The sequence below is a fragment of the Eurypyga helias genome, unplaced genomic scaffold, assembly GCF_000690775.1.
Source record: "Eurypyga helias isolate BGI_N326 unplaced genomic scaffold, ASM69077v1 scaffold21046, whole genome shotgun sequence".
NCBI lineage: Eukaryota > Metazoa > Chordata > Aves > Eurypygiformes > Eurypygidae > Eurypyga > Eurypyga helias.
The window spans coordinates 13,509-27,528 of record NW_010258790.1 but is presented as its reverse complement, the minus strand read 5'-3'; the positions used below and the strand labels follow the sequence as shown (position 1 = coordinate 27,528).

The window sequence follows — 14,020 nt, the reverse complement described above, 5'->3', positions numbered from 1 at the left end:
TATATGCCTAAGTGCCGTGGAGGTGAAACCTTGTATTTACTCATTTTACCTAATTTTTCTTGCATGCTTGGCGTTTCAGTCCATTTTGTTGGCTGCTATCCTTAGCCCAGCTGCTCAAGTCAGGAGATCCGAGGGGCTTGAACTTGCATAGTCTTGCGTGCCGGCACTTCCAGAGACTCACCAAAGGGTACTTCAAGTTGTTGCACCCTTAAAAGTTACTCTACAGTTTGATTGCCCTTTTTTTTTTTTCTGGTTTTCTTCTGGAGGTGAGACACTAGGGATAATGGAGCAAAAGCATCCCTCACTTCGTCTGCATTTGTAGAGGAGGAAACTGAAGCTCATACATGTCTTCTAAGACAAAACTAAAGAAAATGCAAACAAAGAAGCCCCAGCAAAGCAAAATATACCCCCCACCCAAACCCCCAAACTGTTCCTACCTGAGGAGGGAAAGCCATGTGGGTATGGCTCTTCAGAATGAGGAATAAGTACTGCTGTTGGATGTGATGTTTGGCAGTTGTTTGTCTTCAAGGCTCAAAGCCCACGGTATAAAACACACAGCTGCTTGTGCTTTGTGCATCTCTCTTCGTTTTCTCTTCTGCGTGGCTATGTCACTGTAGGGTAATTCTGTTCGGGTCTGTTAGTCTCGGCCTATTTCAATATGTGTATGTTGAGGTGAGAGCAACTACTTCATCTCCTGCACTAGGAGCCCCCAGCTGGGATTATATTTTACGCAGAGGTTGCCTGTAATGGAACAACTCCCGCTTGCATTTCTTTGGAGAGTCTAATGGTAGGTGAGAGTAAGACAGTTCACATTATAGACACTTTTATACGAACAGAACACTTGTCTGTGAAAACTGGCATGTAATTTCAAAACTCCTGGGCTTTGTACGCAGAGTTAATATGCATCTGTCTGAAGTAGATTAGTTTGCTGTCTAGTTCCTGATGGTTGTCTTAGTAAAGCTGCCTGGTTGCTACATTGGAGGACTGAATAAAAAACGTGCAGGTAGTGTGATACATAATTAGGGCACAGTTTGCCTGCACCTCTACGGTGGCAAATTGTCAAGAAATTTGTGCTGCAAATTGTTTGGAAGAGCAGCTGTTTGCTGTTTAAAAAGGGGGAAAGCAAAATGCTGTGTCTACTGCATAGAGGATGTAGGATGTTGTCTAAAGATGGAACACCTTTCTGTGGTGGTAGGTGGCTGATGGGCCTTGCTGGACCCTCTTAGGTCAGTGTGGTGGTTGGGCTGGATGGTCTGGGTCTTAAGTTGGCAGCAACAGTAGGAAGAGAGCTTAGACAGGAAAAACTTGTATTTACCATTCCTAGTGCTTGGAAGTTTTGACTGTTAAAAACCTTTAGTATGTCTTCTGATAGGGGTAGGGGGGAAGCAAAATCAGTCTCCTAGGGATTGAAGGCCATACAAAACAGGCACTATGTTTATTATGTGACGCTCAAATTGTTCTTAGGCATATAACATCTGTTAACAATTCATAAAAAGTACTTCCAGGTATTTTGCTGTGATTGTCAACTTTTCTCCTTTTGTGGCAAAGATTGGCCAAAACTTGAATAAAATAAATGACTTTGTGTTTTAGATAAGCGTAATCATTCTGACTTCAGAACCTCAAGAGCACGGAGGGCTAGTAGTTTCTATGACAGAGGGCATAGGCTGGCTATAACGTGTAAGAGGCATCCTCATTTAAAGCATTCTGTCACCACATACATGCTGCTCTTGGTGGGACAGGGGGTTCAACAATAGGTTTGTGCAGGTGAATTTTCCTGAATGACCAAGAGGTATGAATTCAAGGTATAGCTAAAACAGAAACCTTAATTAAGAGCATATTCCTCCTTCGCCACGTACAGTAGATATCTTTGTGTAGGCATAAGACCTACCATTTTTATTTTATTTTATTTTTTTGTTCTGTTTCATTTTGTTTTTTACAGACAGGCTGGTGGACAGGAGAGCATCTTCAGATAAGAATGTGGAGCCACATTCTGCTCCACAGAAAAGCCTTCATGAAGATCCCTTTGGTTCTGTTCCTTTCATTTCTCACCCAGGCAAGTTACATCTGTAACATCACTACCTCGTGTGTATATATATATATGTATATGTATGTACATATATATATATAGATCTGTGTGTCTCTTGAAGTATGTACATCTGGTTAAATGACCAAAGAGTGATGAAGGTGTTGGCTGCCTTATGACGGTAGACGGGTTAAAGAGATTTTTAAAAAATATGTTAATTATCTCCAATTAAAAAAATATTTCTGCATCCAAATACTGGTACTTGTACAGTGTACAGGCTGTGTAGTCTTCACGGTGCAAATACATTGGACCAGTGCAGTGTGAATCGCTTGTGTAGAACCAGAAGTGCTTTTGCTAAAGGCAAATTACTTGCTAAGACCAAATTTTGCTATTTCCCTGTAGTCTGCTTCCAACTCCTGCTGTTTCTTTAGTTCAGTTCTCCAGCCAAGTTAAGACTGTAAGCTTCTGCTGCATTTATAGCATAGTTTTGGTGCAAATTGAGTCAAAACAAACAAAATATTTTGTTTGCTGTATATTTGTAGGGGAGGGGGAATTCATTATTGTGCCCCAGTTCAGCTTTGGCTATTTTCACCTGGGATGGAAGTAACAATAACATTGTATGGGAATACTGACTGTGAACATAGAACTGCATCATCTTGCAACTTAATTGCCAGTTTTGACACTTGCTTGATCGGCGGTTTAATAATTGTTTTGGGTACCTGTGGCAAAGCGTAAAGCCTACATGACAGTTAAATGGTAAAAAGAGCTTCAATTACTTACAGAGCCTCTTAGGTGTCCACTGAGGTTTTGTTGAGAGTGCTTGTGCAATATAGATGCCTTAATATGACTTTGAAAAGCTTCCTATAGATGTTCAGATGCTCATAATATGCCTTAAAATAAATCACTTGGGGGTCAACCAACGTTATCATCCATGTTTTGCCGTCATCTTTCATTCCTGAAGACCATCTACTTACTAGGGCTGCTTCCTGCTCGCAAGAGCTCTTGTGCTATACATAGTGAACAGGATAATGCAAGGCAATTGGTAAAAATATCTCTGCATCCATGTCTGCTCCTGTTGTTAGAAAGACTTGAATTAATTCTGCTTGCTCAGTTACCATGTTCTTAGTTTGTCTTTTTGTGCTGCTTATTCAGAGAGGAGGAGTTTACCTTCTGTCATCATGTTCAGCAGTTCAATATGATGTGAAAGTAATTCTTAAATGAAGAAGTGTTTGCTCTGTAGGTGGCAGTTGGGAAGGATTTACCCTCAAGTCTTTGTTAAAGAGGTTGGTTTGTTTTATAGGTGAGCCTAAATTCACATGCAAAATGAACAGTAATAGTTACACTTAATTTGAGGTGGTGACTCTCCAGGCGTTTAGTCTCCTGTGTTTGTTGTTCATACCCATGTGTCTAGGGGTTATTTTTTTCCTCACCTTAGGTCTTTGAATGTATTTGTTCAGTGCTCTGTTCAGGTAGTTTTATGTAGATTAAATTGTAATGAATGGCCAGGCAGTATTATGTCATATGTTTTGGTTTTGTTACTTTAAATTAATTTTTGACATACTGAAAAATAAGGGTAAATACCTTATATTAAGAAAAAGAATAGAATCAGATTCAGCCATGGCTGAAAAAAGAGACTGAGAAATGTTGTCGGTGTTGAACTGTTACCTGTTTCATTGGAAGAAAAAATGTGTATTTTTCAATAGCATTTTTTCTAATGACTCATAACTGGAAGTTGGACAAGTGTACCTACTAGCTTGATTTCAAAGAAGGTCTTTTTAATTCTGTGTTAACAGTGAATTGCACTCTGAAAACACTTCTGATATAAGTCTTTAAATCTGAAGAGAAGTCTTTTAAAAGCTGGTTTGTTTTCCCCATAGAACTGTTCTTGGAAATGTCTTAAAATGGTGTGTTGTGAGACAACTAAGAAAAGGAGGACGGTGTTGACTTAAACGTATTTTATTTCTCGTTGAGACCTTTCTAGGACAAACGTGACAAATGTCCCTAACACTTTGATTTCCTCTTGTACTTAACCTTTCTGTATAGTATGTTCTTCCTGGTTTGTTCCTTGTGATGGTAAAAGATTTAACTGAGAAGTAAACCACATGCATACCTAACTCAGAGCACAAAAAGGAAGATGGCTGAATAGAAAGCGGAACAGAGCTGAATACCTTGAGTGTAATTCCAGCGTTTGGGTGGGAGACTGTCTTGATCTAATTAGAGCACAAGTTTCACTTCCCTCCTGTAATGTGTCTACGGCGCCAGTATGGAGCGTGTTACCGCTATTCACACGGGTGTCTGACTGCTGAACTTTGACTTCTTGAGTTATGATGAGATTAAATGCTGATTTTATCAATACAGACGATTTAAAATAAATAAAAAGATACTTTCTTAAAAAGTTACAGTCCCTATTGCACATGTGTTCTCTTTATTAACAAACCTTGGGTTAGAACTGTGGTCTTCCTGCTACGGGGTTTTTTTTATCTGTATGACATAGGTCTCAGGTTGATAAATGTTGTTGTATATGGATGGGACCAGAGTAGAGTCACACAGAGTATTTCTGTTGTTTCAGAGGCTTAAGGGTTCTCTGCTGAAGCAGCACTTGAGTAAATCCTTAACTAATTTCCATCAGCTGATGTAAGATAGCAGCAAGAAGCTGAAGATCACATGTATCATCTTTTGACTTAACAACATCAAGTGCTGGTCATCCAGCAAAATAAGTGCTATTGGGTACATTTTACATAGGAAGGTGATGCAAGGGCAAGGGAGATGCAGAGGTTGAAATCTGAAACCTTTTATCGTCGCTGGAAATGATCATGGGGTGTTGTGTGTTGTGAGCCCTTGGGATTTTCACTGTGGAGCTGAGTGTGCATTTCAGGCTGCTGCTGCTGTAAGGATCACCAGCAAGGAGAATATGGAACTGGATGGACTTAAGGCTGCTTATCAGTCACAGTTTCTGTGCTGGTGCTTCTCAGGTGGGAATGGAGAGCCAGCAACAATACGTGTGTCACTTGTCATGCTACGCAGAGGGCTAATAGCGGTGTGAAATGAGCTAATGTGGGTTCCTCTTATAATAGTTGATAGAAAAACAGTGTGGAAGCACGTAGTGTGGAAGACATCAAGTTTCGCAAACTTGATGTCTACCCTATTAAAATGTTTTCACAAGTAGTACATGTAAACTTGCTGTACACACCATGCCTGAATGTTTGTGGAAAATAGTAATGGTTTAGAATTTGAGATGGCTGGGAAAGAAAATTGGCTCGAGAAGGAATTCCAATGCTCAGGCTGATAAAAACAAAACAAATATAGCAAACTTCTTATGACAAAGAGAGAAGAAAGTACAGTTGAGCAGCCAGTAATGGGGCATTTAGGATAGGCACCTAACAGATGGAAAACAGATGCTGGTTCTGGAATGCCTGAAACACACTGGATGGTGACAGTGGAGAAATCGGCTCCTGTGGTCAGCATTTTGGAATGGAAGTGTATGGTCAGCATTTTGAATCAAGTGTATGTTAACCAGCTTGTGTTGTAACGTCCTTTGTTAACATCAATTTGAATGTCACAAACTCAGAAGGGACACACATTTTCTGATATCTTCAAATTGTAAGAAGGAAGTGCCAAGTTGGACGAGGCTTTGAGCAACCTGGTCTAGTGGAAGGTGTCCCTGCCCATGGCAGGGGGGTTGGAACTGTGGATGGTCTTTAAGGTCCCTTCCAACGCAAACCGTTCTGTGATTCTGTCTATGATTCTCTAATAGTGCACGGTTTGCTGTTGAGTGGCCTTTTGCCATCTTACGTTTGTTTACACTAATTCTTTCTGGAATTAAACTGGGCCAGATTGCCTTTTGCTTCCCTCAGCTTAATCCTGGAATTCAGAGAAGTAATGAAAGATCTGAGGTAACTCTCAGGACCTTGCAGATGGTCTGTGTGGGAAGTGAAGATGTTGGGAAACCTTGACTGGAATTTCTTTTCATGTGCTGAGCTGAAGCTGTCGGCTAGGTGGTTTGCTCCTGTGGAGAATCTCAGTGAGCTGTCTTCTGGCTTGTCTTGTTGGGATAAGGCTCTAGTTCAGGTGGTCTGTTTAATTGTTGTACGGAATGTTTGTAAAGCTCATCTTTGGACATGCTGCTTCTTGATCGAGTCACTCTTGGGTTTTTTCTGACATACAAAGGTAACCCCTTCCAGTTGCTGCACGCACGTTAGCTTGACAATTAAAATAAGTTCTTATCAATATTTATACTCACTGAAAACACTGCTTATGTTACTCCATAACCTTTCCTTGGCTATAGTTTCAGATCTTGCTGAATGCAGGTTCAGCATCTTTCCCCAAGATAATCTAATTTAGACTTTAGCTTCTCTAGATAACACTTCTAAACTGACTTGAACTTATTCACACATCACAAGAATAAATATTATGTGTGAGCTGTGCCGGTCATTGCTTTTTCTCTCCAGAAGGTCATTGTTGGTTTTTTTTTGGGTCAAATTTCAGAACAATCATGGTCAACTTTCTTTTTTTTTTTTTAAATAACACAGTTGAACCTGCAGATTATTTTAAAGAATATCTAAGCAATAGATGCCAGGCCTAAGTGTTGTGTTCTCCCATTTTTGTTCTTGAAAATAAAAGTGGTAAGCAGTGTAAATCCCCATTACAATATTCAGCAGCTGCTGCTCTCACTGTTGTCAAAGAAATAGTGCAGATTTAGTTGCAGCATGCCGGTAATCCTTGGGCCTGACATGTGGCAAATTGTTCTGAAATGATGGTGGCAGTATGTTACCAATTCAAAGAAAGCTTAAAGCCCTTATGCCCCACTCTTTTGCCACCCCCGCAATACCCTAAAATGATGAACTAGCAGAAGGCATGTAATTATTGCAGTTGTTAGCGGGAATTCATCCTCTTATAATCGGATGTCTCGAAAAAGAACATCAGAACAGAAAATTTCCTTGAAGATTGGGATCTTCTTATATGATTAAAGATGTTCCACCTGGCTTACATTTGAGCGAAGAACAATTGTCTCCTACAAGATGCAAACCTGATTAGAAGTGTAGTAATCCGAACAGTACATTGCAAACAGATGTTACTCAACATCTTGCAGCGTTTCTTTTATGAATGTATATCCGAAGAGTGTCCGCAGCAGTCTAGGTTGAGAGGATTGCATGAAATCAACATGACAGAACACTTCATTTTTGAAATCTGTTTGGCCAGAGCATTAATTTGTCATTAACCAAGGAATATTCCCTTTTGAGGCACTGAGTTTCTGTGTGTAGTGCTCTTTATTTAGTTTGCTAACTTCTTGAGGAGTGAAAGAAGGGGAAGTGTGGTGTAGAAAACCAAAATATTCCTGCCTTTGGTTTAAAGCTGATAGGTCTCTGGAGGGTGCTTTTTAATTTGGTTTGGTGCTGTCACCAGTCTGCTGCAATTGTCTCCCTGTTCCTGGGACTGAACCAAAGACCCTGCAGATAAGGCACAGAGTGGTTAAGGCTGGTGTCTTACACTAATGTCTGCTCGGAGCAGATGGCTCTCTTTGTTTACAACACCTCAACACAAACTGAAGAATAAAGCAAGATACCTGCTCTTTCTTGAAAAATAGAAATGTGGGAGCAGTGAGTTCATGGCTCCTGAAATACTTCAGGAATAAAACTGCTTTCTTCAAAAGCTACGTAGCAGGAGCAGTTGCTGCTCCCTGTGTCATCCAACGTGTGCCACTTGCTTGCCTGTTTAAGTTGTTCATGTAGGGCCATATATGTTGGCTCTGAAATTTGAATTATATTGAACTATTACTCTGGCTCGTGTGTTTCTACTCACCTTTTAATTAATTTTTTTATAATTTTGAGTTTCTACAAAATACAGGAACATTAATTTCCTGCTGTGATCAAGTAGTGTCACTGGCAAGGAGAGGGTGGGAAAGGTGGAATCTCAGGCCTAAAGAGCTAGAAATTCAGAAACCTTGTTCAGAAATCATTTGCAGTGAAACAAGGGGTTTGAAGCTGATGAGCTAACAGGCAGTTAATTGCCTGGTGCCGTGATGATGATACGGCTGGAAAAATAAATATGCTTGCTAAATCTTTTGAGTGGCCTCAGAATGGAGGTGTTTCAGAAGATACTCTCTCACTTTCAGGGACAGACACAAATACACAGGCTCCAGCTTCGTTTTCCTGCGTGCTGCTTTATTCTTCCCATTGCTCAGAAGGGTGTTGTATGCTGTATTCCACCTGTGATGGCTTAGCCCCGTCGCCGTTAGGAGAACATGGAGCTGCAAAACTGACTGGTGCCAAGACAGATTGTGTGGAAAGCTTTGTAAAAATGACCAAGTACTACAAATTTTCAATAGGCTTGCTAGCTATTCAAGCACCTTCCATGTCTCTGCCTCTGTCAACGAGTAATGTGCTCAGCATTTCCTCAAAGGGTGGTTTGGAGCTCCAGGTGTGTGACCAAATGATGTAGCCTCATACGTAGTGAGCGGTCTCTGTATGTGCTGCAGAAACAGATCTCCAGCACGTGGGATTGCTCAGTCGGTTGTTCTTGACTTCATCCTTGTTTTGCTAGAGTTGGTAGTTGTTAGACTTCAGAAAGGAAATTCAGGATGCTAATATAGATTCCTTAAAAACTGGGATGACTGAATGACTGGTGTCCCTGCCCATGGCAGGGGGGGTGGGACTAGATGATCTTTAAGGTCCCTTCCAACCCAAACCATTCTGTGATTCTATGATTACCAAAATACCTTGCTGCGTGTTGTCAGCAAGAAAAAGTTACAGGTGGGTCTGTTGAGAGATGTTGGAATGGCTTGTGTGCTATTGCTAATATATGGAGTATGGTGTGAGACACTGCTTTAAGTGTTTTGTCATGTTTTGTCAGGACCTGTTTGATGTATGGTCTGTCCAGAGAGGTTTGCTAGTGAGTGCATCGTGTAGCTTAACTAACTTGTTCAGCCAGTCAGTAACTCTTGCTGTATCTTGGGTCTTTTTTTGTCTTGCCGGTGTCCTTTGCAGTTTGTTTTGCTTTGAGTGTGACTGTGGCAGCAACTAACAAATATTTAAACCTTTTGGAAAGTCAGGTGTGTTAGATTTACTGTTGTCCAGTTCTTTAAAAAGAAAAAATTATTAATTGTTTTCTCCATATGGAAATTACAAGTGTTCCTCGGGCGTGTAAATGCGTGGCTGTTGACATAAATAAAAGGCTTGGGTTTTATGTTGTGTAACTGGTGTTAACGTCTAACCTAGAAAGATTTCCTTTTTCTTCTCCTTTTAAATCTAATTGCATTTATGTTAACATCAGTCTTTCAGTAAATATTGGAAACAGCAGGATTTGGAAGATAGGGGGTTATATAGTGCAATGTGAAGGCTGTACCTTTGGGAAATCTAAAGTAAGCAGCCAAATAATCCAGATTCTAATTCAGTGGGTGAGGCAAATATGTCGTATTTAAAATTACAATAGATAAGAAGCAATCTGACACCAGAAGCAAACAAGAAACAGCTCAAAGCCCTAATCACCTGATGTTTTTAGTCGCTCTGGTCATCTTGTTTTTAAATACATACATAAAATATATTGCTGCAGAATTTTTTTACTTAGTTTGAATGTAATTGCAAAAGAGAAAAATGGGTTCTGGATAAAGAAATAGGCTATTCATTCCCTTTTAAAAAAAAAAAAGGAAGCAAGTGTTCTTATAAAACTTAATATTCTGGTCTAAGCTGGAGCACAGAAAGAACCACCCTGGTTTGGCCTGCAAGTTGTATGCTGATTTCCTTGTGAAAGAAGAAACTACCTGAGAAGTTATTTTTGTATATTGTAAGAAGCAAGAGGGTTAGGAGCTGGATTTTGGTTGAAGAGAAGGTATTTTTTCAGAGCAATACCTGGTGTGTGCATCCATCCCCAGCTCTTTGAATCCTGTGAACACACTGAGTCGATTAAACGTTAACAAAACTGTGAACGGAAGGTAGTTGCTCAGTGGCTGCCAAGAGGTGAATTGTCGTCGCTGTTAGCGTTATGTGTTCAATTACACATTCTTAGAGCAGCGTGGCTGCTGTGTGATCTGTGTCCTAGAGAAAAGGACGTGTCGAAAGCAAATATGCTTTCCTCAGCTGAGACTGTTTCCCTTCTCCTTCTACTCATTCTCTTAAAACAGAAACCTGACAGTCAGTCATGCTCCTGAAAACATCTCTGCACAGCAGCAGGGCTCTGACACAGGGAAAAACTTGTTTTGCATGGGGCTGAGAAGTGCCATACCAATGGCACTACACAGGCTTATCCGCTCTGCGGGCTCTTGCCATCTGTTTTGTTTACTGATGCAAAGGTTTTACTGCTCCCAGTATTTCTGAGCCAGGCACCCCATGAAAGAGTCATCAGTGAATTGTTCTCTTAGCTCTCATTGTCAGCTAGTAAATAGCGGGGATGAAGGTGTCGGGGTAAAATGAATGGATAAATTTCCTTCCCTTAGAGAAACGGAGCTGATAGATCCTGTTTAGAAACAACAAGAAAACACTTCCCTCAACTTAACTTATTCCCTTAACTTAAAGCAATAGGGTTTTTTGTCTGAATTGCTGTGCTAGAAGTCAGAAGGGGCTAAATGTGGAGCTTCAGTGTTACTAGAGAAAAGACATTCTCCAAGCATAGGTTGGTCATGCCACGGCAAGTATGGCTTTCAAAAAATAAAAGAAGTAAAAAAAAAAAGAAGTAAAAGCTGTCCCACGTGTTATCACGGCGTGGGCTTTGCTGGTGTTATTTGTGCAGGAAGCCCTGATGGAGAGAGGCTGTTTCAGCTGAAACCATGGGGGAGCACCTGGGGAGAACTTTTCCACTGCCCAAATGGCATTGACCATCAAGCTTAATTCTCAGTGGGATTTAGGAGTCCAAATCATAGAATCATAGAACCCAAATTACGGTTTTGGCCCTTAGGTCGGGGGGAGGGAGGGAGTATTTCAAACAAACACACGTTGGAAAACATCTATGTCCCTGCATCTCTATTTGCGTATAGTTACGTTAGCTAATTACTTCACCATCTCCCCGTGGGGACTGTTGTCTTGTCCATTTTCCTTTGTGTGCCTCAAAACACACTAGTGTGGCAAATGCCCCCCTGCCCCCTCCCAAACCCTGTATCTCTGTTGTGGCTGTTGGCAGGTTCCAAGTCCCACTTCTCAGCTCCTGTAAGGAGGTGGTACCCTCGAGGGCAGGACAGCGAGATCGTGATCCCGTGTAATCTTCCCTGCAGCTAACAGGAACAAGCTTCTCTCTCATCCAGACCCTGAGTTTCATAGACCTTAGAGGAACCTAATTGTCTTGGAGACTTTGTGTAGGATTGTCTCTTGCTATGAAAGCTTGGGAGAGGAAAGACTGGGGACGAGCAGGGTGTCTTCATAGACCTTAGAGGAACCTAATTATCTTGGAGACGTTGTGTAGGATTGTCTATTGCTATGAAAGCTTGGGAGAGAAAACACTGGGGACGAGCAGGGTGTTGTGCACTCGTTTCCCTTGTGAAACTACGTTGAATATGTCCGTATTGCCCTGTGTGTATGTCTGTGTAAAGACATTAGTACAGTGTAAAAACCTTAGTACAGTATGTCAGTCTTTATTGCCCTGTGTGTATGTCTGTGTGGTAAAAACCTTAGTACAGTGGGTCAGTCTCGGACAACCCCTTCAAAAGGCACCTTAAGGGATGTGTTTGTCGACAAGATGCATTTACTTTCTGGTATGCAGACACTACACAGCAGACAGGTTGGTAGGCCAGCGGAGCAAAGCCCTCCAAGGTCTGTTGTTGCTGTAAAACATGACCCAAGATCTGAGGTGAATTGTCTGAAATTGGTAAATACTTTTGCCTGTGCTGATTGTTTTCATGACCAGTGCAATAAGTTTGCCAGAGCAGATTACCAAGGCAGAAGCACTTCAGGAAATGAGTAGTTTGCTTTTAAAAGAAAATTTAAAATGTTTCCAGCAAGCTGGCTCCCGTTTCCCTGGAGAAGGAGCGGCTGCGTAATGAGTGTGGTGGGAAAGCTGGTTCTAGACATCACCTGCATCCATCGGTCCCTCCTCCATGCCCCCAAAAATTCTAATACAGTCTTGTCAGACAACTTGTGCTGGAGGAGTAAAGCTCTGACTATTAATCAATTTTGAGTGTTGTTTGAAATGTTAGATCTGAGTTTAGCCATTACCTTCAGTAAGCACAGAATATGTTTGCATCAACTCTTGCTACGTGTGGCTGTGGCGCATGTGGAATAAGTGTTGACTTCAAAAGAGTGTATTTCACGTTTTGTTTTGCATTTGTCTTTGGACCTGCAGGTTCCCCTGGAAAACACGCGGATAACTCAGCCAACAATCAAGGAAATAACTTAGGGACCCCGACCAAGGCTGGAAAACTGAGCCATGCTTTTAGAGATCCCCGGCCAGGGAGGAAAACTGCAGAGGGACAAGTGACAAAAGGTGGTGATGAGTCTGAGAGTGATTTTGAATCTGATCCTCCTTCTCCCAAGAGCAGTGAGGAAGAAGAAGAACAGGAGGATGAAGAAGTCTTGCAAGGAGAGAGTGGAGACTTCAATGATGACAATGATACAGAACCGGAGAATTTAGGTCACCGTCCTCTCCTCATGGACTCTGAGGAAGAGGAGGAGGAAGAGAAGCAAAGTTCTGACTCCGATTCTGATCGTACCAAGCAAAAATCTGTGGAAGGGCTCCTGAGCAGTAGGTTCAGAGATGGTGTGGGCAGTGGTGAAATCAAAGAACCCACTTCAGTGCACACGTCCTTGTCCGAGCTGTCAAATACTGTAGTCCAGGTGAGCCCGTGCCAAGAATTTGATGTGTTTGGGGCAGTGCCCTTTTTTACTCTACAGCCTCAGACAAGAGAGAAGATGGACAAAGACGTCTCTTCTCAGACGGCTTTTCCTGGCCTGAACCAAGAGCAGGATGACTTTGATGTTTTCACAAAAGCCCCCTTCAGCAAAAAGGTGTCTCAGCAGGATGGGCAGGTGGCGGGAACCGAGCCTCTGCTCTCTCCCACCTCTCCGCGTAGCGTCGATATCTTTGGCTGCACCCCATTTCAGCCTTCCCTTCTCCCCAGGACCGGTGGGAGTAAAGAGGACCTGTTTGGGCTGGTTCCTTTTGAAGAGATCACGGGGAGTCAGCAGCACAAGGTGAAGCAGCAGCGTAACCTGCAGAAACTTTCTTCCCGCCAAAGGCGCATGAAGCAGGAGGTCTCGAAGAACAATGGCAAGCGCCACCACGGCACCCCGACCACCACAAAGAAGGCGTTGAAACCGAGCTACCGCACCCCTGAAAGAGCCCGCCGGCACAAGAAAGCAGGCCGCAGGGATTCGCAGAGCAGCAACGAGTTCCTGACTATCTCTGACTCCAAAGAGAACATCAGCGTTGCGTTGACTGACAGCAAAGATCGAACCAACCCTCTGCAGACAGACGAGAGTCTGCTGGATCCTTTCGGAGCCAAACCCTTCCACCCACCGGACTTGATGCGGCATCCCCAGCATCAGGGGTTTGGTGACAACTGCGGGGATCACGGCGCAGTAGTAGTGGCTGGCAGACCTAGGCAGAGCTCCTTGCACGGAGCCATTCACGGCGGCGAGGGGCTGAAAACAGATGACTTTGGCGCAGTACCCTTCACAGAACTGGTTGTGCAGAGTGCACAGAGCCAGCAGCAACAGGCGCTGGAGTTAGATCCCTTTGGAGCAGCTCCCTTTCCTTCCAAACAGTAAATGCTTCCAATGGGTTCCCCGCTTCCACCTCTCCAAGCTACTTAGCAGAGGTTTTAATTAGTGGAGTAATTTATCTGGTTGTACTGAGGGACCTGGGTTGTACAGTTTGTTCGAGTTCAAGGCATGGCCAGGTGAAATTCAGAATGATGGCAAATTCTTACTGGTCTCTTTTGGAGAAAAAATAGAAAAAACCCAAACCAGGAGTGTCATTTTGTTATGACAGATGGCTCCCAGAATGAAAAGAGAAATCAGCTATGAATCATTGTCTGTCACTGACTTTGGGCCCTGGAACATATTGTCGTTCTGCACT

At 42.4% G+C, this 14,020-nt stretch overlaps 1 protein-coding gene across 1 annotated transcript; it reads left to right on the top strand.

Annotated features, from left to right (window-relative positions):
- Window positions 1-1,939: 1,939 nt before the first annotated feature.
- Window positions 1,940-13,710, top strand: LOC104505353 (putative BMP-2-inducible kinase-like protein; the record flags this gene model as incomplete). The annotated part of the gene is made up of 2 exons (XM_010154494.1): window positions 1,940-2,053; window positions 12,287-13,710. Coding segments are annotated over 2 exons (1,538 nt in total), but the record flags the coding sequence as incomplete, so codon positions are not given.
- Between the last annotated feature and the right edge of the window lie 310 nt (window positions 13,711-14,020).